The sequence below is a fragment of the Carcharhinus amblyrhynchos genome, chromosome 3 (genome assembly GCF_965287045.1).
Source record: "Carcharhinus amblyrhynchos chromosome 3, sCarAmb.v2.hapA, whole genome shotgun sequence".
NCBI classification, from domain to species: Eukaryota; Metazoa; Chordata; class Chondrichthyes; order Carcharhiniformes; family Carcharhinidae; genus Carcharhinus; species Carcharhinus amblyrhynchos.
Window position 1 is genome coordinate 2,304,500 of NC_137326.1, and position 27,077 is coordinate 2,331,576.

Consider the following 27,077-nt stretch of genomic DNA (forward strand, 5'->3'; position numbering starts at 1 on the left):
TCTTGAATATTTATTTTTTGCAGAAAAACATACACATGGGTTCCACCCAGCTTGTGACAACTCTCCCACTACAGAGCACACGAGTGTTTCTCATTCCCCCACTGTGTGAGCTGTCAGTGAAGGGGATTCCTGGCAGAGTGCACTCTTGTTTTAGACGTCCCGTCTCCCCTCACTTTGACAGGGGTAGGGAGAGAGAGGAGTGAATGAGGAAATGATGGGTGAGGTGGCACTTTGCGATTCAATTTTGGTCTGTGAGTGTTGTTGGCATTTACTGCTCAGGGTGCTGGAATGAAAGAAGTGACTTGTGATAAAGTTAAAGTTTATTTATTAGTCACAAGTAAGGTTTACATTAACAGTGCAATGAAGCTACTGTGAAAATCCCCCGAGTCGCCACACTCTGCCTGTTCGGATACACCGAGGGTGAATTTAGCATGGCCAATTCACCTAACCTGCACATTTTTGGAGTGTGGGAGGAAATCGGAGCACCCGGAGGAAACCCACACAGACACGGGGGAGAATGTGCAAACTCCACACAGACAGTGATTAGAACATAAGAACATAAGAAATAGGAGCAGGAGTAGGCCATCTAGCCCTTCGAGCCTGCCCCGCCATTCAATAAGATCATGGCTGATCTGTCGTGGCTCAGTTCCACTTTCCCGCCCTCTCCCCATAACCCTTAATCCCCTCTCTTATCAAAAACCCATCAACCCGCGTCTTAAAAATATTTAGCGAGGCAGCCTCCACCACTTCAACGGGCAGAGAATTCCAGAGATTCACCACCCTTTGAGTGAAGAAGTTCCTCCTCAACTCCGTTCTAAACCGCCCCCCTTTTATCTTGAGGCTGTGCCCCCCTAGTCCTACTGTCTTTTCTGAGCGGGAAGAGTCTCTCCACCTCTGTCCTATCCATCCCATTCATCATCTTATACGTCTCAATGAGATCTCCCCTCATTCTTCTAAACTCTAACGAGTACAAGCCCAGTTTATTCAGCCTCTCCTCATAGCTCAACCCCCTTAACTCCGGAATCAGCCTAGTAAACCTCCTCTGCACTCCCTCCAAGGCCAAAATATCCTTGCGTAAGTACGGTGCCCAAAACTGCACACAGTACTCCAGCTGCGGCCTCACCAGTGCCCTATACAGCTGCAGCAAGACCTCCCTACTTTTATATTCAATCCCCCTCGCTATGAAGGCCAGCATCCCATTTGCCTTCCTGACCACCTGCTGCACCTGCAAGCTGGGTTTTTGCGACTCATGCGCAAGGACCCCGAGGTCCCTCTGCACCGTCGCATGCTGCAGTTTTTCGCCACGTAAGTAATAGTCCTTCCGATCATTATTCCTACCAAAGTGGACCACCTCACACTTGCCAACATTAAATTCCATTTGCCATTTCCTGGCCCATTCGCCCAGCCTATCTAGATCCTTCTGCAGACTCTCCACACCCTCCGCACAATTTGCCGTTCCACCAATCTTGGTGCCATCAGCAAATTTTGACACCATACACTCGGTTCCCTCCTCCAGATCATCTATATAAATGGTAAATAGCTGAGGCCCCAGCACCGACCCCTGGGGCACTCCACTAGTCCACTAGTGGGACGGCGGCGCGGGCTGGTTGGGCCGAAGGGCCTGTTTCCCGTGCTGTGTTGTTCTTTGTTCTTTGTTCTTTGTACTAGTCACCAAACGCCAATCCGAATAGCACCCATTGACCCCCTCTCTCTGCCTCCTATTTGACTGCCAATCCTCTATCCACGCTAACACCCTACCCCCAACTCCATGCCCCCTGACCTTCTGCAATAACCTCTTGTGAGGCACCTTGTCAAACGCCTTCTGAAAATCAAGAAAGACCACATTCACCGGCTCTCCTCTATCCACCGCCCTAGACACATCCTCATAGAACTCCAATAAATTTGTCAGACACGACTTCCCCTTAACGAAACCGTGCTGCGTCTGCTTTACCAAACAATTCTCCTCAAGATGCCTCGCTATTTTCTCCTTGATCACGGATTCTAACATTTTTCCTACAACAGATGTTAAACTAACCGGCCTATAATTCCCCGCCTATTGCCTGCCACCCTTCTTAAACAACGGCGTAACATTAGCTGTTTTCCAATCTTCCGGCACTTCCCCGGAATCCAGCGACGTTTGGAAAATAATCACCAAGGCATCCACTATCACTTCCGCCATTTCTTTCAGGACCCTTGGATGCATTCCATCCGGTCCTGGGGACTTGTCCACAATCAGTCCCTCCAGTCTGTCGAGCACCACCTCTCTAGTAACAATAATGTCATTCAGGCCCTCCACTCCTACCATCTTTCCATCGCTAACACCCGGCAAATTATTCACGTCCCCCTCCGTGAAGACAGAAACAAAAAAGTTATTTAAGGCCTCAGCCATTTCCCCATCCCCTACCACTAAGTCCCCCCTCTCATCCTCTAAGCGTCCAACATTCACCCTAGCCAGCCTCTTCCTTTTTATGTATTTATAAAAACTCTTGCTATCCTTTTTTATATTAAGCGCTAGCCCAGCTTCATAGTTTCTCCTACCCTTCTTTATCAACTTCTTTGTCAATCTTTGTTGACATTTAAACCTCTCCCAATCCTCTTCTCGCCCACTACTCTTAGCTACTCTAAATGCATCCGCTTTGAATTTAACCTCCTTCACCTCCTTCGTTATCCACGGCTGATTATCTCTCCTCCTACGATCCTTTTTAACCATTGGAATAAATTTCTGCTGAGCACCAAGAAAGACCTCCTTAAAGATCCTCCACTGTTCCTCAGCAGACCTACCTTCCAACGCACTCCCCCAGTCCACATTCGCCAATTCTTCTCTCATCCTACCGTACTCCCCTCTATTCAAACAAAGGACGCGTGTCCAGGAACCCACTTTCTCCTCCTCCATCTGCACCAGAAACTCCACCATACAATGATCACTCTCCCCAAGAGGATCCTTCACCACATGGTCCCTAATTCTACCTGCCTCATTACATAGCACCAGATCCAAGATAGCTCGCTCCCTCGTCGGCTCCAACACACACTGTTCGAGGAAACTATCCCGGCAGCATTCCAAGAACTCTTCCTCGAGCCCCCCGCGTCCAACATGGGTCGACCAATCAATATGCAGATTGAAATCCCCCATAACTACGGCCGTCCCATTCCTGCACGCCGCACTTATTTGCGCGTTAACAGCCCGCCCCACCTCCAGATCATTATTCAGGGGCCTATAAACGACACCCACCAGCGTCTTCCTCCCTTTGCTGTTCCTAATCTCCACCCACAACGATTCCACATTCTGCTCTTTGGTTCCTATATCATCCCTTGCTACCACCGTGATGCTATCCTTAATCAGCAGAGCTACACCCCCTGCTTTTTCCTCCCGCCTATCCTTCCTAAACACTTGATACCCCTGGACATTCAGCTCCCAGTCCCTGTCGCCTTGCAGCCATGTCTCTGTAATGGCCACCAGATCATATCCATTTGTGTCGATCTGCGCCACCAGCTCATCCACTTTATTCCGAATGCTTCGTGCATTCAGATAAAGCACCTTCATCCCAGCCTTCACCTGGACCCTATTTGCCAGAATGCCACCAACCATACTCACGCCCCCTACTCCCTTTATTATTGGGATATCCTTGGCCTCCTCCCTTACCTGAACGCTCTCCTTTACTTTAGACCCCATAATGTCACCTACCCTCACACCCTCCCCCGCCCTAATTAGTTTAAAGCCCTAACTACAGTCCTATTTACACGATTCGCCAGGACTCTGGTCCAAGTCGGGAATCGAACCCGGGTCCCTGCTGCTTTGAGGCAGCAGTGCTAATCACTGTGCCACCGTGCCACCCTTCATCGGCTCAGGGACATGGTGCTGTAGATTGTTTTTATTGGTTCTTGGCAAGGCCAGCCCAAATTGCCCTTGAGTCCATGGGCCACCTACAACCCAGAGTCAGTCTGTGGGTCTGGAGTGAGATATAGGCCAGACCGGGTAAGGACAGCTGATTTCCTTCCCTTGGGCATGAGTGAACCAGATGGGTTTTGACAATAATCGACAATGGTTTCATGCTTAGCCCTTTATTCCAGATTAGTTACTGAGCTGAAATTAAATGCACCAATTGCCATGGTGTGGTTGAGACTCTAGACTCCAGAGAATCAGCCCAGGAATCTGGATTGCTAGTTTGCTGAGTTTACCACAATAGGGACACTCCCCTTAAACCCCCACAAGGAGGCTCTGGCTGGGGGCTTAATACTGAGTACAAACTAGGACTGGCTTAAAACTAAACATTCCATCTTCATGCCCCAGATCACCCTGTCACCCAGATAATTGATCAATTCTCAGATGAGTCTTTGTCCTAATTATCAATGAAATCTTTCACTTGACCTCTCTCATATCTGTTCCATCTCCTGCCTTTAAAATCTAATCACTGTTGTCATGCAGACAGACTAAGTCCCAGTACGTATCTAATGGGCCAAATGGCCACTGAATGTCACTATTCTACGATTCTATTCCATATTTTTTTCGCAGTGTGTGGGCAATTTCTTTGTGTGCCTGCCGTGGGCAGTCATTTATTGGGAACTGTGCATGTTGTACGTGGGGGAATTCTGCTACTCAGCCATCGGGCTCACAGAGTTAACATTGGTTCTGGATCTGAGCTCCATTCCACCAACCAGAGCATGTGCATTTACACAGCGACCAGATTTTAATGGTGGGTCATTGAGCTGCGGTTGCGAAAGGCCTCATTGAAATGCGAGCTTTTGACCAAAGTTAAATGTTGAGATGCACAATGTGAGTAACTGCAGCCAGCCTCACACAATATCCTAGCCCAATACTCCCTCAAACCAACATAGCAACCCAACAACCTCCCCAAAATCCAGGAGCAAACCCTAGGACACGAAAACAAACACAATATAATGATGCTTGGATGTTAACAGTGACCCTCTCCCTCTGACAGTGCCCCTCTCTCTCTGACAGTGTCCCTCTCCCTCTGACAGTGCCCCTCTCTCTCTGACAGTGTCCCTCTCTCTCTGACAGTGTCCCTCTCTCTCTGACAGTGTCCCTCTCCCTCTGACAGTGACCCTCTCACTCTGACAGTGTCCCTCTCTCTCTGACAGTGTCCCTCTCTCTCTGACAGTGTCCCTCTCCCTCTGACAGTGCCCCTCTCTCTCTGACAGTGTCCCTCTCTCTCTGACAGTGTCCCTCTCTCTCTGACAGTGCCCCTCTCCCTCTGACCGTGTCCCTCTCTCTCTGACAGTGCCCCTCTCTCTCTGACAGTGTCCCTCTCTCTCTGACAGTGTCCCTCTCTCTCTGACAGTGTCCCTCTCTCTCTGACAGTGCCCCTCTCTCTCTGACAGTGCCCCTCTCCCTCTGACAGTGTCCCTCTCTCTCTGACAGTGCCCCTCTCTCTCTGACAGTGTCCCTCTCTCTCTGACAGTGTCCCTCTCCCTCTGACAGTGTCCCTCTCCCTCTGACAGTGTCCCTCTCTCTCTGACAGTGCCCCTCTCTCTCTGACAGTGTCCCTCTCTCTCTGACAGTGTCCCTCTCTCTCTGACAGTGTCCCTCTCCCTCTGACAGCGCCCCTCTCCCTCTGACAGCGCCCCTCTCTCTCTGACAGCGCCCCTCTCCCTCTGACAGCGTCCCTCTCCCTCTGACAGCGTCCCTCTCCCTCTGACAGCGTCCCTCTCTCTCTGACAGCGTCCCTCTCCCTCTGACAGTGCCCCTCTCTCTCTGACAGTGTCCCTCTCCCTCTGACAGCGTCCCTCTCCCTCTGACAGCGTCCCTCTCCCTCTGACAGCGTCCCTCTCTCTCTGACAGCGTCCCTCTCCCTCTGACAGCGTCCCTCTCTCTCTGACAGTGTCCCTCTCCCTCTGACAGTGTCCCTCTCCCTCTGACCGTGTCCCTCTCCCTCTGACAGTGTCCCTCTCTCTCTGACAGTGTCCCTCTCGCTCTGACAGTGTCCCTCTCTCTCTGACAGTGCCCCTCTCCCTCTGACAGTGTCCCTCTCCCTCTGACAGTGTCCCTCTCCCTCTGACCGTGTCCCTCTCCCTCTGACAGTGTCCCTCTCTCTCTGACAGTGTCCCTCTCCCTCTGACAGTGTCCCTCTCGCTCTGACAGTGTCCCTCTCTCTCTGACAGTGTCCCTCTCGCTCTGACAGTGTCCCTCTCCCTCTGACAGTGCCCCTCTCTCTCTCTGACAGTGCCCCTCTCCCTCTGACAGTGTCCCTCTCTCTCTGACAGTGTCCCTCTCTCTCTGACAGTGCCCCTCTCTCTCTCTGACAGTGCCCCTCTCTCTCTCTGACAGTGCCCCTCTCCCTCTGACAGTGTCCCTCTCTCTCTGACAGTGTCCCTCTCCCTCTGACAGTGTCCCTCTCTCTCTGACAGTGTCCCTCTCCCTCTGACAGTGCCCCTCTCTCTCTGACAGTGTCCTTCTCTCTCTGACAGTGCCCCTCTCTCTCTGACAGTGTCCCTCTCTCTCTGACAGTGTCCTTCTCTCTCTGACAGTGCCCCTCTCTCTCTCTGACAGTGCCGCTCTCCCTCTGACAGTGTCCCTCTCCCTCTGACAGTGCCCCTCTCCCTCTGACAGTGTCCCTCTCTCTCTGACAGTGTCCCTCTCCCTCTGACAGTGTCCCTCTCTCTCTGACAGTGCCCCTCTCCCTCTGACAGTGCCCCTCTCTCTCTGACAGTGTCCCTCTCCCTCTGACAGTGCCCCTCTCTCTCTGACAGTGTCCCTCTCTCCCCAGTAGTTTATAGCTCACTCAGACAATGCATTCCCTTTGCTCTGTGCATCTTACACTCAAATCCTTTCAGCAACTTTCTGACTGAAAGATATTGGAGCAAACAAAAGGCCACACGTTACAGCTTGTATTTGCTGTCGTGTCAATGTACAGAGCACATGGTGACAATCAGGAATCAGCTGGATTGTATTCCTGCCATCAGTAAGTGCTGTCTTTCTGACATTCACCTGAGTTCAGGAACAGGACGGAGTGATTGATTCATTCCAGTCTTTGTTGAAAGTTTACATGAGGCAATGCTGACACCTAATGGCTCATTAGAAATATGACAGCATTGAAAAAGTTGCATTTTTATAGCACCTTTAGCACAAATCTTTAGGGCCAATCACATACTCCTGAATGATTCTCACCATTGTAATGTCTGGCATGCAGCAACTGATTTGTCCAATGGGATCAGATAAACCTCAATGAGGTAAATGACTGGGTAATTTGTTTTTAGTGTGTTAGTTGAGGGGCTGGGAGTGATCAGCTGTAGGGAAGGTCTGATACAGCAGGCAAGGTCCCAACCTTGGTTCAAGGTCTATCCCACAACAATGGAAGGTATGTTCATAACAGCCAAACAGATTGATTATCAACCAGCAAATTCTCCCAGTATCCCTATGGCACAGGTAGGAGTGGGGAGCTTCCAGGCCAGCAACAACCGTTTATAGATGGAGTGCAACAAACTCCCCACTTTGAAAAACTCCACCTGCAGGTTCCTGTCAGGGACTGTGGCAAGCAGGAGGGTGGCAGACCCTGTTGATGCTCTGTGCCAAGTATCATCCTCACTTTGAGAGACTACCAGAGAGAAAGACAGTGAGAGAGACGGGGTGGGGGTGGGGTGGGGTGGTTGAGATGCAGGATTAAATGTCAGAGATTGAGAACAAGGATCAGGAGAAATATTTTCAGAGTCGGTGACTGAGACAGAAACTGTGTCAATACTGAGGATTGGATTGAAGACAGGATTAAAGAAAAGTAGGTTATAGGGAGCTGGCAACAGGATTGGGTAAATCTCATTGCTTGTGTGAAGGGTCAAGGCCTGGAAAGACTGGATGGGCTGAATGGCCTGTATATGTGTTCTAAACCTCCCTGGTGCATTAGACCTGGTATAGTGAAGCTGAGAACAAAGACAAAGAGGAAGAGGTAAAGAGGAATGTAGTGGTAATTGGGGATAATGTAGTTAGGATATAGACACTGTCTTTTGTCATAATGATAAAGAACACAGAAGGGTGTGTTGTCTGCCTGGTGTTCAGGTCCATGATGTCTCATCTGGGCTGCAGAGGAACCTGGAGTGGGAGGGTGAGAATCTGGTCGTTGTGGTTCATGTGGGTGCCGACGACATAGGCAAATTGGGGACAAAGGATCTGCAGAGGGAGTATGAAAAGCTGGGAATGGAATTAAAAAGCAGAACCGACAAGGTGGTTATCTCTGGATTACTACCTGAACCACGTGCAGATGGGCGTAGGGTAGATAGGATTAAAGAGATGAATGGGTGGCTCAGGGATTGGTGTGGGAGGAATGGGTTTGAATTTATGGGGCATTGGCACCAGTATTGGGGCAGGTGGAACCTGTTCAGATGGGATGGTGTTGGTCTGAACCGTGCTGGGACCAGAGTCCTGGCGAATCGTATAATTAGGACTGTAGATAGGGCTTTAAACTAATTGGGGGGGGGGAGGGTGCAAGGGTAGGTGAAATTACAGTGCCTAAAGTAAAAGAGAAGGTACAGGTACAGGAAGAGGTCAAGGATGTCCCAATAATAAAGGGAGTAGGAGGCATGAGAAAGGTTGGTAGCGTTCCTTCAAATAGGGTCCAGATAAAGGCTGGGATAAAGACACTTTATCTGAATGCATGAAGCATTCAGAACAAAGTGAATGAGCTGGTGGCGCAGATCAGCACAAATGGATATGATCTGGTGGCCATTACGGAAACGTAGTTGCAGGGTGACAGGGACTGGGAGCTGAATGTCCAGGGGTATCAAGTGTTTAGGAAGGATAGACGGGAGGAAAAAGGGGGAGGGGTAGCTCTGCTGATTAAGGATGGTATCAGGGTGGTAGTAAGGGAAGATATAGGCGCCAAAGAGCAGAACGTGGAATCGTTGTGGGTGGAGATAAGGAACAACAAGGGGAGGAAGACACTGGTGTCTATAGGCCTCCAAATAATGACCTGGAGGTGGGACGGGCTATAAACAAGCAAATAAATGCTGCGTGCAGAAATGGAACAGCGATAATTATGGGGGATTTCAATCTACATATTGATTGGTCGACCCATGTTGGACACCGTGGGCTTGAGGAAGAGTTCTTGGAATGCTGCTGGGATAGTTTCCTTGAACAGTTTGTGCTGGAGCCGACGAGGGAGTGAGCTATCTTAGATCTTATGTAATGAGGCGGGTAGAATTAGGGACCTTGTGGTGAAGGATCCTCTTGGGACGAGTGATCATTGTATGGTTGAGTTTTTGATGCAGATGGAGGATGAGAACGTAGGATCCCGGACCTGTGTCCTCTGTTTGAACAGAGGGGAGTACGATAGGATGAGAGAGGAATTGGCAAATGTAGATTGGGGGCGCGGATTGGTCAGTAGGTCTGCTGAGGAACAGTGGAGGATCTTTAAGGAGATCTTTCTTGGTGCTCAGCAGAAATTTATTCCGATGGTAAAGAAGGATCGTAGGAGAAGAGATAATCAGCCGTGGTTAATGAGGGAAATAAAGGAGAGTATTAAATTAAAAGCTGATGCGTTTAGAGTGGCTAAAAGCAGCGGGTGAGTAGAGGATTGGGAGAGGTTTAAAAATCAACAAAGTGTGACGAAGAAGTTGATAAAGGAAGGATAGACTATGAAGCTAAACTAGCGCTAAATATAAAAAAGGATAGTAAGAGTTTTTATAAATATATAAAGAGGAGGAGGCTGGCTACGGTGAATGTTGGACCCTTAGAGGATGAGAGGGGGGATTTAGTGATGGGGGATGAGGAAATGGCTGAGGCCTTAAATAAGTTTTTTGCTTCGGTCTTCACGGAGGAGGATGTGAATAGTTTGCCGGGTATTAAAGATAGAAGGATGGTAGGAGTTGAGGGCCTGAATGCGATCACTGTCACTAGAGAGGTAGTGCTCGATAGACTAGCGGGACTGATGGTGGACAAGTCCCCAGGACTGGATGGAATGCATCCCAGGGTTCTGAAGGAAATGGCAGAGGTGATGGTAGATGCCTTCGTGATTATTTTCCAAACCTCGCTGGATTCCGGGGAAGTGCCGGAAGATTGGAAAACGGCTAATGTTACGCCGCTGTTTGAAAAGGGCAGCAGGCAAAAGGCAGGGAATTATAGGCCGGTTAGTTTAAAGTCTGTTGTAGGAAAAATGCTTGAATCCATCATCAAAGAATAGCGAGGCACCTTGAGAAGAATTGTTTGATAGAGCAGACGCAGCACGGATCCGTTAAGGGGAAGTCGTGTCTGACGAATTTATTGGAATTTTATGAGGGTGTGTCTAGTGCGGTGGACGGAGGGGAACCGGTGGATGTGGTGTTTCTCGATTTTCAGAAGGCGTTTGATAAGGTGCCGCACAAAAGGTTGTTACAGAAGGTTAGGGGGCATGGAGTTAGGGGTAAGGTGTTAGCGTGGATAGAGGATTGGCTGTCAAATAGGAGGCAGAGAGTAGGTGTCAATGGGTGCTATTCGGATTGGCGGTTGGTGACTAGTGGAGTGCCCCAGGTATCGGTGCTGGGGCCTCAGCTATTTACCATTTATATAGATGATCTGGAGGAGGGAGCTGAGTGTAAGGTGTCAAAATTTGCTGATGACACAAAGATAAGTGGAAAAGCAAATTGTGCGGAGGGTGTAGAAAGTCTACAGAGGGATCTAGATAGGGTAAGCGAGCGGATGAGGACCTGGCAAATGGAATACAGTGTTGGTAAGTGTGAGGTTATCCACTTTGGCAGGGATAATAGTAGGAGGGACAATTATTTAAAGGGCGAAAAGCTGCAGCATGCTACAGTGCAGAGGGACCTGGGGGTCCTTGTGCATGAGTCGCAAAAACCCAACCTACAGGTGCAGCAGGTGATCAGGAAGGTGAATGGGATGCTGGCCTTCATAGCGATGGGGATTGAATATAAGAGTAGGGAGGTCTTGCTGCAACTGTACAGGGCACTGTTGAGGCTGCAGCTGGAGTACTGTGTGCAGTTTTGGTCGCCGCAGTTGCGCAAGGATATTTTGGCCTTGGAGGGAGTGCAGAGGAGGTTCACTAGGCTGATACTGGAGTTGAGGGGGTTGAGCTATGAAGAGAGGCTGAATAGACTGGGCTTGTACTCGTTGGAGTTTAGAAGGATGGGGGGATCTTATTGAGACGTATAAGATGATGAAGGGGATGGATTAGGTAGAGGTTGAGAGGTTCTTCCCGCTCAGAAAGGACAGCAGGACTAGGGGGCACAGCCTCAAGACAAGGGGGGGACAGTTTAGAACGGAGTTGAGGAGGAACTTCTTCACTCAAAGGGTGGTGAATCTCTGGAATTCTCTGCCCGTTGAAGTGGTGGAGGCTACCTCGCTAAATATATTTAAGACACGGGTAGATAGGTTTTTGGTAGGCGAGGGGATTAAGGGTTATGGGGAGAAAACTGGAAAGTGGAACTGATCCACTTCAGATCAGCCATGATCTTATTGAATGGCGGGGCAGGCTCAAGGGGCTAGATGGCCTACTCCTGCTCCTATTTCTTACGTTCTTATGTTCTTATGTAATGTAGAGGGAGCTTTATTCAGCTTTAACTGAAAAACCTCACTTTAGTTGCCCAAATGTAGATTAGGATAGTGGCAGTGTAAAGGGCGGAGAGAGGCAAACATTTCCAGATTGCGTTTGGGAGAATTCCCAATAACAAGGGCGGCAATGGTGGCACAGTGGTTAGCACTGCTGCTTCACAGCACCTGGGACTGGGGTTCAATTCCCTGCTTGGGTCACCATGTGGAGTTTGCACATTCTCCCCGTGTCAGCGTGGGTTTCCTCCGGGTGCTCCGGTTTCCTCCCACAGTCCAAAAATGTGCTGGTTAGGTGGATTGGCCATACTAAATTCTCCCTCAGTGTATCTGAACAGGCGCTGGAGTGTGGTGACTAGGGGATTTTCATAGTAACTTCACTGCAGTGTTAATGTAAGCCTACTGTGACTAATAAGTAAACAGTATGTGGCTTGTCCAATGAAAAAGGATGCACTGTTGGTCCTGGTTCCTGGGAATGAGGTGGGTTGAGTAGATCAAGTTTCAATGGGGGGCCATTTAGGAAACAATGATCATTGTATCGTCTGCCATGGCATTGTGCTCATGAAATCTTCTCCATTAAAATCCATGGAATTCATTCCCCCTTGTTGAAAATAATCAGGACAGTGGCCTGTTAGGAACTGAAATCTGGGAAGAAGGAATTCGCAAATTAATGATAGCCACAGTCTTGTTCCTGTATCGTAAAACCGAGTGGACATTTAATGTTACACAAAATAAAAACATTCATCTCAATAGTGCAAAAATATGCAGCACTTATTGGTAATACCAAACAGCATCGCATCTTTCCTCAATATCACCCTTCCTTCCCCAGTACTTATTTGCTCTTCCGCTTGAGATTTCTTGGCTGGGCTGGGACCCGCCTGCCTTTTGCTCCTAATCTTCTGGCTGGTGGTTGGATGGCATCATTTGGGGATATTGCATTCACCATGTCCTCCTTCAGCTCCTCGAAGTAGCAGTACTGTTTCTGGACCTTTGCGGGAACAACTCTCCAGTGCTTTTTGCGCTTTGAGTACATCCTGTGGTAACTGAGACAAAGAAAGAGGCAGTTGATCAACTGATGGAGTAAATATAAACAAACTCCAAGCTAAAACTGCCCGTGAATGTGGAGGAACTTCATTGCTAACCGCACAGACTAACAAGGGTGCTGACCACTACCCAGAGCCATCAGTACATAGTGTAGTAGCCTGCCAGTGCTAATGACAGGGCTTGCGGAAGGAACAAAGTACTGGAGAGACACTGTTCTCCTCAGCACTGTGACATACCGTGGATCTATAACTTCACTAACACTGAGGAAGAAAAGAGCAAAGGCCAGCACTGTATCCGGTGGGATTCTACTGTGGACCCTGTCTCCCTCCCTTTCTACTTATTACCCACTTACACAATTTCACCGTCAGCATCACACTTGCATTCACGATCCACGTGCGAATTATAATCGATTGCTGCCAAGAAGGCACGGAGCAGATAATCCTCGTACCTACAGGGGAAGATCAGTGAAAGCAATAAAGCAGCAAACTTAGAACAGAGAAACAATTTGGCAATGAACACCACCAGTGGTGTACTACAGCTAAAAGTCTGACAACACCAGGTTTTAGTCCAACCGATTTATTTGATAATAGACTCACAAGCTTTTGAGGTTTCCCTCTTCGTCAGGTGAATCACCTGACGAAGAGGGAAACCTTTGTGAGTCTATTATCAAATAAATCGGTTGGACTAAAACCTGGTACTACAGCTAGCCAGGTTTAAAGTAGATACTTGTAGTTACAGTGACCAGCACTCCCCAATCTAACCTGGAACATGTGTGATGTGGATAAATTAAACTGTGGGTGAAGGAAGGCTAAGAAAGTCACTTTAAAATGCTATAGTTATCCAAAACATTCCACCGAGTTAAGATTAAAACTTGTGAGTGAGGGAGGTTTTTTCATTTCTGTAATCTCGGATCTGTTCCAGATCTGAGGGGGTGAAAGCTTCTCAGATTGGCTGAGACCAGAAATGGATTTGAGCAGATTTCCATCCAGTTCCACAGCATCAGACACAGGGAAAGAATGAGAGAGGTTCACAAACCCACCTATTCCAACAGCCCCATGTACACTCTCCCCCATGGGAAGGATTTGGTGAGCTGAATGGCCTAATTCTGCTCCTATATCTTATCTTAAGGAAGAAAATGTTATAATGCAGGAAGAGGTATCTCTCTCTGAGAAACATCAAGGTCAGCACGAGTATTTCAACAGAACAAACCAAACAGCGTAGGAAAGCGAGAGAATGCCTCTTTTTTTTGTAGATTTACAGGGAGTTGCCACACTGTATAAAACCTGCACTATCACGGTTGTGACCTGGAATGTATCTATCTTGCAGGATATGCCAGGCTCCAAACTCCATATTAACAGCACATTGAGGATTGTGTGGCACACATTGCAGTAATCACTCATCTCATAGGATCTTATTGTGAGGAAAATACTTGTCACTCCTGTTTTCATCTGCATGTCAAAGTGATTTGTTACTCACGATACTTTGGAGATGTTGTAAATACAGCTTGTTCAGTGTGAGCAAGTATTGACGGGTACATATTTCACTCAGCAATTCTCTAAAGCTTCTAACACCGTCCACCTGATGCAGTGTTACTGAATGATACACAAGGTTTATAGAATCTGACAGCACAGAAGGAGGTCATTCAGCCCATTGTGCCTGTGGTGGTTCTTTGAAAGAACTATCAATTAGACCCACTCCCCCGCTGCTCTTTCCCCAGAGACCTGCAAATTTCTCTCCTGTAAAAACCCCTCAGAATTTTGACTGCCTCTGTTAAATATCCCCCTTAACATTCGGCACGGCAGCACAGTGGTTAGCACTGCTGCCTCACAGCCTAGGGACCCAGGTTCAAATCCAGCCTTGGGTCACTGTCTGTGTGGAGTTTGCACTTTCTCCCTGTGTCTGTGTGGGTTTCCTCTGGGTGCTCCAGTTTCCTCCCATAGTCCAAAGATGTGCTGGTTAGGTTGATTGGCCATGCTGAATTGACCCTTAATGTCCAAAGGGAATTAATGTGGTAAATGTGTAGGGTTACAGCAATAGGGTAGGGGGTGGGCCTGTGTAAGATACTCAATGGGTCGAATGGCCTCCTTCTGCACTGTCAGGATTCTATGAATCCCTGTTCTCAGGAGACCAATTCTGGCTTCTTCAACCTCTCCACATAACTTCATTGATAAATATAAAATTAGGAATGTTTTATTAGCATGTACTTACTCATATGTGAAGTTTTTTGCAGTATACATTTGAAGGTGATTGTTAAATGACTCTAGTTCACTGGTTACCCTGTAAACATTATGAAAACACTGCTTTACTATCGCGAACCAGTACACTAAATAATTCAGCTAAGAAAAAAATAAAAAGAAACCCACCTGGCTTGGACAAAGTAGTTGAGGTGGGAGGTAAGCCATTTGTCGTACACCACTTTGCGCAGGGCATGGTGGGCAGGTGAACCTGCTGTTAGCCACTGCTTCTCCTTGATTTCCTTGTCAGTCAGAGGGTGGTGCTCACAGGATGCTGCAGTGGAACAGTCACCAAGCTGCCACTCGTGTATGTTCACTGTGTGATGCAGAATGCTGCGCCAACGAGCCTTGAACAACAAGAATTCATCACAGATCTTTGAAGACACCACATGGGGCGGCACAGTGGTTAGCACTGCTGCCTCACAGCACCAGAGACATGGGTTCAATTCCTGGCCAAGTCTCTGTCTGTAGCACTACATTCTGCACTCTCTCTTTTCTTTCTCTCTGCACAATAGGCTTTGTCTGTATAACTTGCAAGAAACAATATTTTTTACCGTGTACTAATACATGTATAATAATAAATCAAATCAAAAAATGTGTTAGGGTTTTGTATATTCTCCCTTGTCTGCGTGGGTTTCCTCCGGGTGCTCCAGTTTCCTCCCACAGTCTGAAAGACGTGCTGGTTTGGGTGCACTGGCCAAGTTAAATTCTTCCTCAGTGTACCCGAACAGGCGCCGGAGTGTGGCAACTCGGATTTTCACAGTAACTTCACTGTAATGTTAATGAAAGCCGACTTGTGACACAAATAAGTAAACTAAAACTTAAAAAACTTATGTTTCTTTTCTGCAAACTTCCTCCTCTCCCCTCCCATGAAGGATTTAATTTGTGCCTGAGGGACTGATCCCTGTATTCCCAATATTCCTGTAGCTTGAACGAGAGGTGACCTGTTTAAATTTTGAAAGGGTAGATGCGGAGCCTATGTTCCAACACCAAAAACCTGTATTTATTTACTGAATACCTTTAAAGATGCCCAAATGTTTCACAGAAATGCGATCAAATCAAGTTTAACCTGAGTCACATTGGGAGATTTAGAGAAGGTGACCAGAAAGTGGTAAAAGAGGTAGGTTTCGAACAGCGTCCTGGGAGGAAAGCGAGGTGCAGAGGCGGAGACGTTTATGGAGAGAATTTCAGAGCTTAGGATCAATGCAACTAAAGGCACAGACACCAATGGTGGAGTGAATAAATTGGAGATTTCAGGAGGTCAGAATTAGAGCAGCACAGAAATCGCAAGAGAATATAAGAACATAAGAAATAGGAGCAGGAGTCGGCCATCTAGTCCTTTGAGCCTGCCCCGCCATTCAATAAGATGATGGCTGATCTGAAGTGGATCAGTTCCACTTTCCCACTTTCTCCCCATAACCCTTAATTCCCCTGTCTATCAGAAACCTATCCACCCGTGACTTAAATATATTCAGCAAGGCAGCCTCCACCACTTCAATGGGCAGAGAATTCCAGAGATTCACCACCCTTTGAGTGAAGAAGTTCCTCCTCAACTCCGGTCTAAACTGCCCCCGCCCCCCGCCCCCCGCCCCACCCCCCCGCCATCCCCCTGCTTATCTTGAGGCTGTGCCCTCTAGTCCTGCTATCCTTTCTAAGTGGGAAGAATCTCTGTACCTCTATCCTATCTAGCCCCTTCATTATCTTTTAAGTTTCTATAAGATCCTCCCTCAGCCTTCTAAACTCTAACGAGTACAGACCCAAGGATTGTGGAGCTGACTACAGCAATGGAGAGATTTCCAAATGCAGAGAAAACTAAAACCGGTATGATAGTCACTAATAAAGTTTTGGACACCTCCAAAAATGGAAACATCAACTTTATATCTCACTTATCAAGCTGTTGTGTGATTTTGTCAGCAATTGTTGGAACACAAATCACCTCCAGGAAATATTACAGCACCCAATTCAAACTGAAAATACTGTGGTATAATGTTCTCACTGTTACTGCATCTTAAGAATACTTTTGCCTTGACCTCTAAGTGAGATGTAGAGTTGTAATTCTACCCCCTTCTAAACCTCTGAACTTTTCTGATTCTCTCCAAATATTCACATCATGATAATCATTGTCCTCCAAGTCACCATATCTCTCACTTCAAAAATGCCTGGGCAAACAGAACGAGAAATCCAGAAGAACTGCAGTAACTGACTGACCTCAATCCAGACCCATCCTGTGCTCTGAACAATGCAAGAAACAAGTGATTGTTTGCTGGAGCTGAGAGAGAGAGAGCTAAGATTTTACCTGTTAAAAACCTGTTTAAAATAAGTTTAAAGCACTTTACTCTTTGTAGAACTGTTTAAAGCATTTATTTATTGTATTTACTGCTTTAAGAATTCTGAGGGTGTGGTGAAAAGGCATTTGTGGACCAGCCTGCTTTAAATCAGCGCCAGGTTTAAAAGGAGGCCTGGTGTAGACAGCGGGCAGCATCTGAGCGGGCAGCGGAGTGAGGGGGAAGCAGAGTGAGTTAATAGGGCTTAATATCAAAAAGGGCTGGAAGGAAAAAAGGCCAGGTGAGTTTGTTTGAAAAAAAAACAAGGAAAAAAAATTTTTTCAAAACTACTACAGCAAGAAACAAGGAAAAAAATTTTTTCCCCATAAAAAATTACAGTGAATAATGGAGGGGCATGTGATGTGTGGTTTCTGTATGATGTGGGAACTGGCGGACCCCAGGGTCCTTCCCAGTGACCATGTCTGCAGTAAGTGCAGGTTGCTGGAGGAGCTCCAGCTCAAGGTGGATGAGCTGGCCTCTGAGCTACAGACACTGAGGCTCATCAGGGGGAGAGAGGGTGCCCCTAGACTGGCTAAATCTAAGGGTCAGGGACAAAAGGGGGCTGCTGGGAGGAGGAGGAAGGGGGGTGAGGAGCGGAGGCCTCAGCCTCTTAATCTGCATAACAGGTTTGAGGTTCTTGCTTCCAGTCTGGAAGAGGACGAGGCAGGTGAGGTTGGTGAGCAAACTGCACACGGTACAGTGATGCAGCAGGACATAGGCAAAGAGAAGGGGAAAAGGAACGTAGTAGTGATTGGGGATAGTGGGGTGAAGGGTATTGACACTGTCCTTTGTCACAATGACAAAGTGCACAGAAGGGTGTGTTGTCTGCCTGGTGCTCGGGTACAGGATGTCGCAGCTGGGCTGCAGAGGAACCTGGAGTGGGAGGGTGAGAACCCGGTCGTTGTAGTACATGTGGGTGCCGGCGACGTAGGCAAAGTGCGGACTGAGGATCTGGGGAGGGAGTATGAGAAGCTGGGAATGGAATTAAAAAGTAGAACCGACAAGGTGGTCGTCTCTGGGCTACTGCCTGAACCGAGTGCAGACAGGCGTAGGGTTGACAGGATAAAGGAAGTGAATGGGTGGCTCAGGGATTGGTGTGGGAGGAATGGGTTCGAATTTATGGGGCATTGGCACCAGTATTGGGGTAGGTGGGACTTGTTCGGGCGGGATGGGGTGGGTCTGAATCGTGCTGGGACCAGAGTGTTGGCGAATCGAGTAAAGAGGACTGTAGACAGGGCTTTAAACTAATTAGGGGGGGGGAGGGTGTGAGGGTAGGTGACGCTACGAGGTCTAAAGTTAAGGATAGGGTACAGGTAAGGGAAGAGGCCGAGGATGTCCCAATTGGTGGCGTTACGGCAAATAGGGTCCAGGTGAAGGCTGGGATGAAAGCGCTTTATCTGAATGCACGAAGCATTCGGAATAAAGTGGATGAGCTGGTGGCGCAGATCGACACAAATGGATACGATCTGGTGGCCATTACAGAGACGTGGCTGCAAGGTGACAGGGACTGGGAGATGAATGTACAGGGCTATCAAGTGTTTAGGAAGGATAGGCAGGAGGAAAGAGGGGGTGGCGTAGCTCTGCTGATTAAGGATAGTATCAAGGTGGTAGCAAGGGATGATATCGGAGCCAAAGAGCAGAACGTGGAATCGTTGTGGGTGGAGATTAGGAACAGCAAAGGGAGGAAGACGCTGGTGGGTGTCGTCTATAGGCCCCCGAATAATGATCTGGAGGTGGGGCGGGCTGTTAACACGCAAATAAGTGCGGCGTGCAGGAATGGGACGGCAGTAGTTATGGGAGATTTCAATCTGCATATTGATTGGTCGACCCATGTTGGACGAGGTGGGCTCGAGGAGGAGTTCTTGGAATGCTGCCGGGATAATTTCCTTGAACAGTGTGTGTTGGAGCCGACGAGGGAGCGAGCTATCTTGGATCTGGTGCTATGTAATGAGGCGGGTAGAATTAGGGACCTTGCGGTGAAGGATCCTCTTGGAGAGAGTGATCATTGTATGGTGGAGTTTCTGTTGCAGATGGAGGAGGAGAAAGTGGGTTCCCGGACACGCGTCCTTTGTTTGAATAGAGGGGAGTACGGTAGGATGAGAGAAGAATTGGCGAATGTGGACTGGGGGAGTGAGTTGGAAGGTAGGTCTGCTGAGGAGCAGTGGAGGATCTTTAAGGAGATCTTTCTTGGTGCTCAGCAGAAATTTATTCCGATGGTTAAAAAGGACCGTAGGAAGAGAGGTAATAAGCCGTGGATAACGAAGGAGGTGAAGGAAAGTGTTAAATTAAAAGCGGAGGAATTTAGAGTAGCTAAGAGTAGTGGGCGAGAAGAGGATTGGGAAAGGTTTAAATGTCAACAAAGATTGACAAAGAAGTTGATAAAGGAGGGTTGGAGAAGCTATGAGGCTGGGCTAGCACTTAATATAAAAAAGGATAGCAAGAGTTTTTATAAATATATAAAAAGGAAGAGGCTGGCTAGGGTGAACGTTGGTCCTTTAGAGGATGAGAAAGGGGAGCTAGTGGTAGGGGATGGGGATATGGCTAAGGTCTTGAATAACTTTTTTGTTTCTGTCTTCACGGAGGAGGACGTGAATAATTTGCCGGGTGTTAGCGATGGAAAGGTGGTAGGAATGGAGGGTCTTAATGACATTACTGTTACTAGAGAGGTGGTGCTCGACAGACTGGAGGGGCTGATTGTGGACAAGTCCCCAGGACCGGATGGAATGCATCCGAGGGTTCTGAAAGAAATGGCGGAGGTGATAGTGGATGCCTTGGTGGTTATTTTCCAGACGTCGCTGGATTCCGGGGAAGTGCCGGAAGATTGGAAAACGGCTAATGTTACGCCGTTGTTTAAGAAGGGTGCCAGGCAAAAGGCGGGGAATTATAGGCCGGTTAGTTTAACGTCTGTGGTAGGTAAAATGTTAGAATCCGTCATTAAGGAGGAAATTGCGAGGCATCTTGAAGGGAATTGCTTGATAGGGCGGACGCAACACGGTTTCATTAAAGGGAAGTCGTGTCTGACAAATTTACTGGAGTTCTATGAGGATGTGTCTAGGGCAGTGGATAGAGGAGAGCCGGTGGATGTGGTCTTTCTGGATTTTCAGAAGGCGTTTGACAAGGTACCTCACAAGAGGTTATTGCAGAAGGTCAGGGGACATGGAGTTGGGGGTAGGGTGTTAGCGTGGATAGAGGATTGGTTGTCAAATAGGAGGCAGAGAGTGGGGGTCAATGGGTGCTATTCGGATTGGCGGTTGGTGACTAGTGGGGTGCCCCAGGGGTCGGTGCTGGGGCCTCAGCTATTTACCATTTATATAGATGATCTGGAGGAGGGAACCGAGTGCAGGGTGTCGAAATTTGCTGATGACACCAAGATTGGGGGAAAGGCAAATTGTGCGGAGGGTGTGGAGAGTCTGCAGAAGGATCTAGATAGGCTGGGCGAATGGGCCAGGAAATGGCAAATGGAATTTAATGTTGGCAAGTGTGAGGTGGTCCACTTTGGTAGGAAGAATGGTAGGAAGGACTATTACTTACGTGGCGAAAAACTGCAGCAGGCGACGGTGCAGAGGGACCTCGGGGTCCTTGTGCATGAGTCGCAAAAACCCAGCTTGCAGGTGCAGCAGGTGGTCAGGAAGGCGAATGGGATGCTGGCCTTCATAGCGAGGGGGATTGAATATAAAAGTAGGGAGGTCTTGCTGCAGCTGTATAGGGCATTGGTGAGGCCGCAGCTGGAGTACTGTGTGCAGTTTTGGGCGCCGCACCTGCGCAAGGATATTTTGGCCCTGGAGGGAGTGCAGAGGAGGTTTACTAGGCTGATACCGGAGTTGAGGGGATTGAGCTATGAGGAGAGGCTGAATAAACTAGGCTTGTACTCGTTAGAGTTTAGAAGAATGAGGGGAGATCTCATTGAGACGTATAAGATGATGAATGGGATGGATAGGATAGAGGTGGAGAGACTCTTCCCGCTCAAAAAAAGACAGTAGGACTAGGGGGCACAGCCTCAAGATAAAGGGGAGGCGGTTTAGAACGGAGTTGAGGAGGAACTTCTTCACTCAAAGGGTGGTGAATCTCTGGAATTCTCTGCCCGTTGAAGTGGTGGAGGCTGCCTCGCTAAATATTTTTAAGAAGCGGGTTGATGGGTTCTTGATAAGAGAGGGGATTAAGGGTTATGGGGAGAGGGCGGGAAAGTGGAACTGAGCCACAACAGATCAGCCATGATCTTATTGAATGGCGGGGCAGGCTCGAAGGGCTAGATGGCCTACTCCTGCTCCTATTTCTTATGTTCTTATGTTCTTATGTTCAAGTGTATTTTCCACAATTGAATATACAGTGGGTGCCCAGCTTATTCCTTGCAGATCCAGGCATAGTCAAAGCACAAAGAACAAAGAAAATGACAGCACAGGAACAGGTCCGACAGCCCTCCAATCCTGCACCAACCGTGCTGTCAAAGCAAGTAATAATATTATCATAAATCTTTGGAATTTTTTGTCCAGGGAGCTGTGGATTCTCAGATTGTCTGAGTACTGTCAAGATTCAGATTTTTGAACACCAAGAGAATCAAGGAATATGAGAGTAAGGCAGGGAGTTCAGATAACTCGCTATGGCTCCTTCGACAGTGCTTTCCAAACCTGAGACCTCTACAAACCAGAAGGACAAGAGCAGCAGGCACATGGGAACACCAGCACTTTCAAGTTTCCCTCCAAAGAGCTTGCCAACATGACTTGGAAATACATTATCGTGGCTTCACTGGGTTAAATTCTTGGAATTGCCTTTCCAACAGCACTGTAGGTATACCTGCATCACATGAATTGCAGTGGTTCAAGAAAGCAGCTCGCCACCACTTTCTCAATCGCAAATAGGAACCCATTAAAAGCTTTTATAAAAACAAAACTTCCAATGATACTCCACTTCAAAGGCAGCTAACCTTTCAATATGTCCTTTAATCTGTTAATCAAACTTTGAGTGCAGATCCCCACCCACTCCCCTGCTGAGATAGTTACAGCTTCTGAAAATCAGCCAAGTATTCATAAAGAATCCTTTGAATAGGTCAACAAACAACTACTGAAACTGTGAGAACAGATGCTACACCATCTTCCCGTTAATAAAACCATACAGTTTCTTTTTAACTCTGACACCTGCAGCCTGTTTTTCAACTTTAAAGGACTGGGGATTTAATTAACTTCAGACCATGACCATTAAAAAATACTTTGTCATCATTCAGGGGTATTTGTATTTACTCCATCAAACCGTGCCTACAATGGAGTACATGCAAACACGAGGCCTGGGCCTCGGCATTTCCCTCTGTGACTGGATCCTGAACTTCTTAACCCATAGACCACAATCAGTAAGGTAAAGCACAATACCTCTTCTTCCAGGTTCATGCTCAATGCCAGTGCTCCATGAGGCTGTGTTCTCAGCCCCCTACTATACTCCTATACACCTATGACTGCAGCCAAGTTCCTCTTCAACTCGATTTTCAAGTTTGCTGACGACACCATCGTGGTGGGTCGGATCTCAAACAATGAGGAGACAGAGTATAGGAATGAGATAGAGAATCTGGTGAACTGGTGCGGCAACAATAATCACTCCCACAACGTCAACAAAACAAAGGAGATTGTCATCGACTTCAGGAAGCGTAGAGTAGAATATGCCCGTGTCTACATCAATCAGGATGAAGTAGAAAGAGTCAAGAGCTTCAAGGTTTTGGATGTCCAGATCACCAACAACCTGTCCTGGTCCCTCCATGCTGACACTATAGTTAAGAAAGCCCACCAATGCCTTTATTTTCTTAGAAGACGAAGGAAATCCAGCATGTCAGCTACGACTCTCACCAACTTTTACAGATGCCCCATAGAAAGCATTCTTTCTGATTATATCACAGCTTGGTATGGGCTCCTGCTCTGCCCAAGACCGCAAGGAACTACAAAAGGGTCGTGAATGTAGCCCAATCCATCACGCAAACCAGCCTCCCATCCATTGACTCTGTCTACACTTCCTGCTGCCGTGGCAAAGCAGCCAGCATAATTAAGGGCCCCATGCACCCCGGACATTTTCTCTTCCACCTTCTTCCGTCGGGAAAAAGATACAAAGTCTAAGGTCACGTACCAACCTACTCAAGAACAGCTTCTTCCCTGCTGCTGTCAGACGTCTGAATGGACCTACCTTGCATTAAGTTGATCTTTCTCTGCACCCTAGCTAAGACTGTAACACTACATTCTGCACGCTCTCATTTCCTTCACTATGAATGGTATGCTTTGTCTGTATAGCATGCAATAAACAATACTTTTCACTCTTTGTTAATACATGTGACAATAATAAATCAAATCAAATCAAACAGTGGGCTCTTGTAACAGCCAAAAGGGAGTCAGCCTGAACTCTGCACTGAGTTCAAATGGCCCTTCAAAGTTCTGGTTTCCCTCATTTGTAATTTTCACCCTGCCTCGCCACCACCACCACCCCCCTGACCCAACAAAAATACAATATATTGGAAAGGGAGCAGAATCTCTGCATCCAGGTCCTGTCCGCCATTATTGAAGGTGCGCAGAGTCTCCCCGACTCTGCGACAATCCAGGCCTGGATTTTACTGTATGTTGTCCTAGTATTTTCTTCAGCCCAGACATGGGTGACACTCACCATTAAGGTGTTTACATCACCATTACTATGCTGGCAGCAAAACATGAAGTGTTTTAAGATGTCATTAATCCAAGGTTGTAGGTCTTTGCTGTCACTGGAACTCACTGCCTGGAAAATGAGATAAGAAACACTGTAAGAATACACAAAGGAGTGGCAGACAAGCTCTCTGGTGCTTCGTATATATTGGAATGTATGGACCTCTGGACTAGAAAAGACCAAGATACTTTGAATTCACCTTCCATCGTCCTGGCTGTCACCTGATACATGGAGTGATTGACTAATCAAAGTGGTGGGGGGTGGGGTGGAGCGGGGCAGGGGGGGTGGGGTGGGGGGTGGGCTTTCACAGTGTTTAGACAATGGATGTACACTTCTGCTCTGGATTCTTTAGATAGTTAATGTTTCATCCATCAACAAGTTTTATAGAGGTTTCAAGGTCCTTTAAAACCGTGACAAAATATTGTATTTTTCAACATTTTCCAATATCACTGTGGTATACAGTGAGACAGGATTGTGTATATGGGTGTGACAAATTTAATTTGACTGAAGGCAGACTGCAAGGTTAAAACATCAAAACAGGGTTCGACGTGAAAGCAATATTTTCAGGGTGGAGATGCGCAGTGTGAATGTGGGAACCGGGAGCAGTGTGAATGTGGGAACCGGGAGCAGTGTGAATGTGGGAACCGGGAGCAGTGTGAATGTGGGAACCGGGAGCAGTGTGAAGGTGGGAACCGGGAGCAGTGTGAATGTGGGAACCGGGAGCAGTGTGAATGTGGGAACTGGGAGCAGTGTGAAGGTGGGAACCGGGAGCAGTGTGAATGTGGGAACCGGGAGCAGTGTGAATGGAAATATAAAGAAATAATTTGAAGTTTAACTACTGTATTTGAAAAGGAAAATGTACAATTAGCAGAGCTTATAAATGTATAAAGATTTTTCACCTAAAAATAGTAGTCATAAGAATAACATGAAAGATCTGTCCGCTCAGGGAATGGGGATTTTAAGAATCATTTGCAATGATATGGGCATCGCTGGCTGACCCAGTATTTATTGTCCATCCCTAATTGCCCTTCAGAAGGTGGCAGTGAACTGCCTCCTTGAAGCACTGCAGCTCCTGACTTGTAGATACACCCACAGTGGGGAATTCCAAGTCAGGATGGTGAGTGGCTTGGAGAGGAACTTGCAGATGGGGGTGTTCCCAGGTATCTGCTACCCTTGTCCTTCTAGATGGTAGTGGTCGGGGACTTGGAAGTTGCTGTCTAAGGAATCTTGGTGAGATCCTGCAGTGCATCTTGTAGATGTAGTCTTATAAAAGACCATAACAAATAGCAGAAGTAGGCCATTCAGCCCATCAAGTCTGTTCTGCCATTCAATGAGATGATGACTGATCTGATATGATAACCCTCAACTCCACTTTCCCGCCTTATCCTCATAACCCTTGATTCCCTTACTAATTAAAAATTTGTCCATCACAGCCTTGAACATATTTAATGATCCAGCTTCTATAGCCCTCTGTGAGAGAGAATTCCACACATTCACTACCTTCTGAGAGAAGAAATTCCTCCTCACTTCCATCTTAAACAGGTGTCACTTTACTGTGAGGTTATGCTCTCCAAGACTTTTCCACAAGGAAAAATAACTTCACAACATCTACCCTGTCAGGCCCCCTGAGAATCCAACATATCTCAATAAAGTTGCCTCTCATTCTTCTAAACTCCAATCAACACAGGCCCAACCTACTCAACCTCTCCTCATAAGAAAACCTTTCCACACCTGGGATCAATTTAGTGAACCTTCTCTGGACTGCCTCCAATGCCAGTATTTCTTTCCTTAGATATGGGAACCAAAATTGTCCCTGGTACTCCAGGTGTGGTCTAACCAGTTTTAGCAAGACTTCTCTATTTTTATACTCCATTCCCATTGAAATATAAGCCAACATTCCATTTACCTTCCTATTTAATGTTTGAAATCTCCAAAAGTAGTTTGAAATTTGTGTGCCTGCCTTCAGTACAGATACCTTCTCATACTGAAATACAAATTGCAAATTGTTGTGATCCCTGTGGGATTTGGGCAGTCTGCAATTACCACCAGCCATATGTTGACAAGGCTGATCATTTCCATTGGCCAAAGCCTGGCCCAAGAAATGTAAGATAGTCTTTGTACAACCTCTTTGGCATTTGATCTCAGCAGTCACAAGGGACATGACTACCTCTTTAGAGATAACGAGGAGGCTGCCTTTTCTGAAGTGTGAGTCATAGCTGGTCCTGGCTTCTGTCATTTTAATGCCTTTGTCCATTGGAATTACTCAGAATTTTCCAGAACAACCAGTATGAGAAGAGCTGAGGTCAATTTATCAGTCCAACAATTTGCCCTTTTAGTTTCAAAAGCAGAATTTAAACAAGAGAATGTGCAAGGGATACAGATTTCATTTAGATTATTTTTCTGATCATGCCATCGTGCCATGGCACACAATCATGATACCAGGGCAGATGGCATTGGCCCTCGTGTTTAGAAGATTGAGGGGGTGAGCTGATCCAGGGGTTTAACATGTTACAGGAATGTGATAGGGTAAATGTGGAAAAAATTATTTCCTCTGGCAGGCAAATGTAGAACAAGGGCTGAATCTTAAAAATAGGCCATTCGGGGTGATGCCAGGAAGCACTTCTTTCAACCAAAGAATAAGAGAAGACTGCAGCTCTCGAAATACCGTGTATACCAGGAGGCAATTATAATTTTCATGAGTCTCAGGAAGTTGACAGAATGTGGAGCAAAGGGAGTTAAGAAACAGATAAACCATCATCTAACAGTCTGGAGGAACAGGATTGAGAAACTTGTTGCTAACTTCTTGCGTAACAAAAGTAATGAAAATTGATTGACTTCAGATTACCTGATTTAACTTCTCGTGGACAGCTTTAACCCCGTGCCAGAGATCCAACTGGTGAAGGATGCTTGGATATTTTGACTCTAAATATAAATAAATAATGACATAAACTATAAATACATAAAAACCTCCCAAGTTTTTGAACATCTGTAATGTCTCATGATGAGGTTTGCTGTGTGTTTTGTTTGATAAGAATCCAGTAAAATGCTTCTATAAATACAAGTTACTGTGCTGAAGAAAGGTTTCTTGAGCAAAGCACTGGAAGATGAGTAGCATTTGAGCAAGAGAGATGAGAACCTTCAGCTCAACAGAGCCCCACTAACTTCCCCTCACCCTGCCCCCTCCTTTGCACCTATGCCCCTCCCACTAACTTCCCCTCACTCTGCCCCCCTCCTCCGCAGCTATGCCCCCCACTAACTTCCCCTCAGCCAGACCCCCTAACTTTCCCTCACCTTGTCCCCCACTAACTTCCCCTCACCCTGCCCCCC

At 47.2% G+C, this 27,077-nt stretch overlaps 1 protein-coding gene across 1 annotated transcript in view; it reads right to left on the bottom strand.

Moving 5' to 3' along the window:
- Nucleotides 1-12,190: 12,190 nt before the first annotated feature.
- Nucleotides 12,191-27,077, bottom strand: part of LOC145341300 (uncharacterized) — a 31,321-nt gene continuing 16,434 nt past the window's right edge. The window contains exons 4-9 of the mRNA XM_080186221.1: nt 26,596-26,672; nt 23,715-23,822; nt 14,890-15,107; nt 14,735-14,803; nt 12,879-12,974; nt 12,191-12,525 (exon numbers count right to left, since the gene is read on the bottom strand). Of these exons, the coding sequence (XP_080042347.1) occupies nt 12,315-12,525; nt 12,879-12,974; nt 14,735-14,803; nt 14,890-15,107; nt 23,715-23,822; nt 26,596-26,672 (779 nt within the window). The 3' untranslated portion in view covers nt 12,191-12,314. The remainder of the gene's footprint in view (nt 12,526-12,878; nt 12,975-14,734; nt 14,804-14,889; nt 15,108-23,714; nt 23,823-26,595; nt 26,673-27,077) is intronic.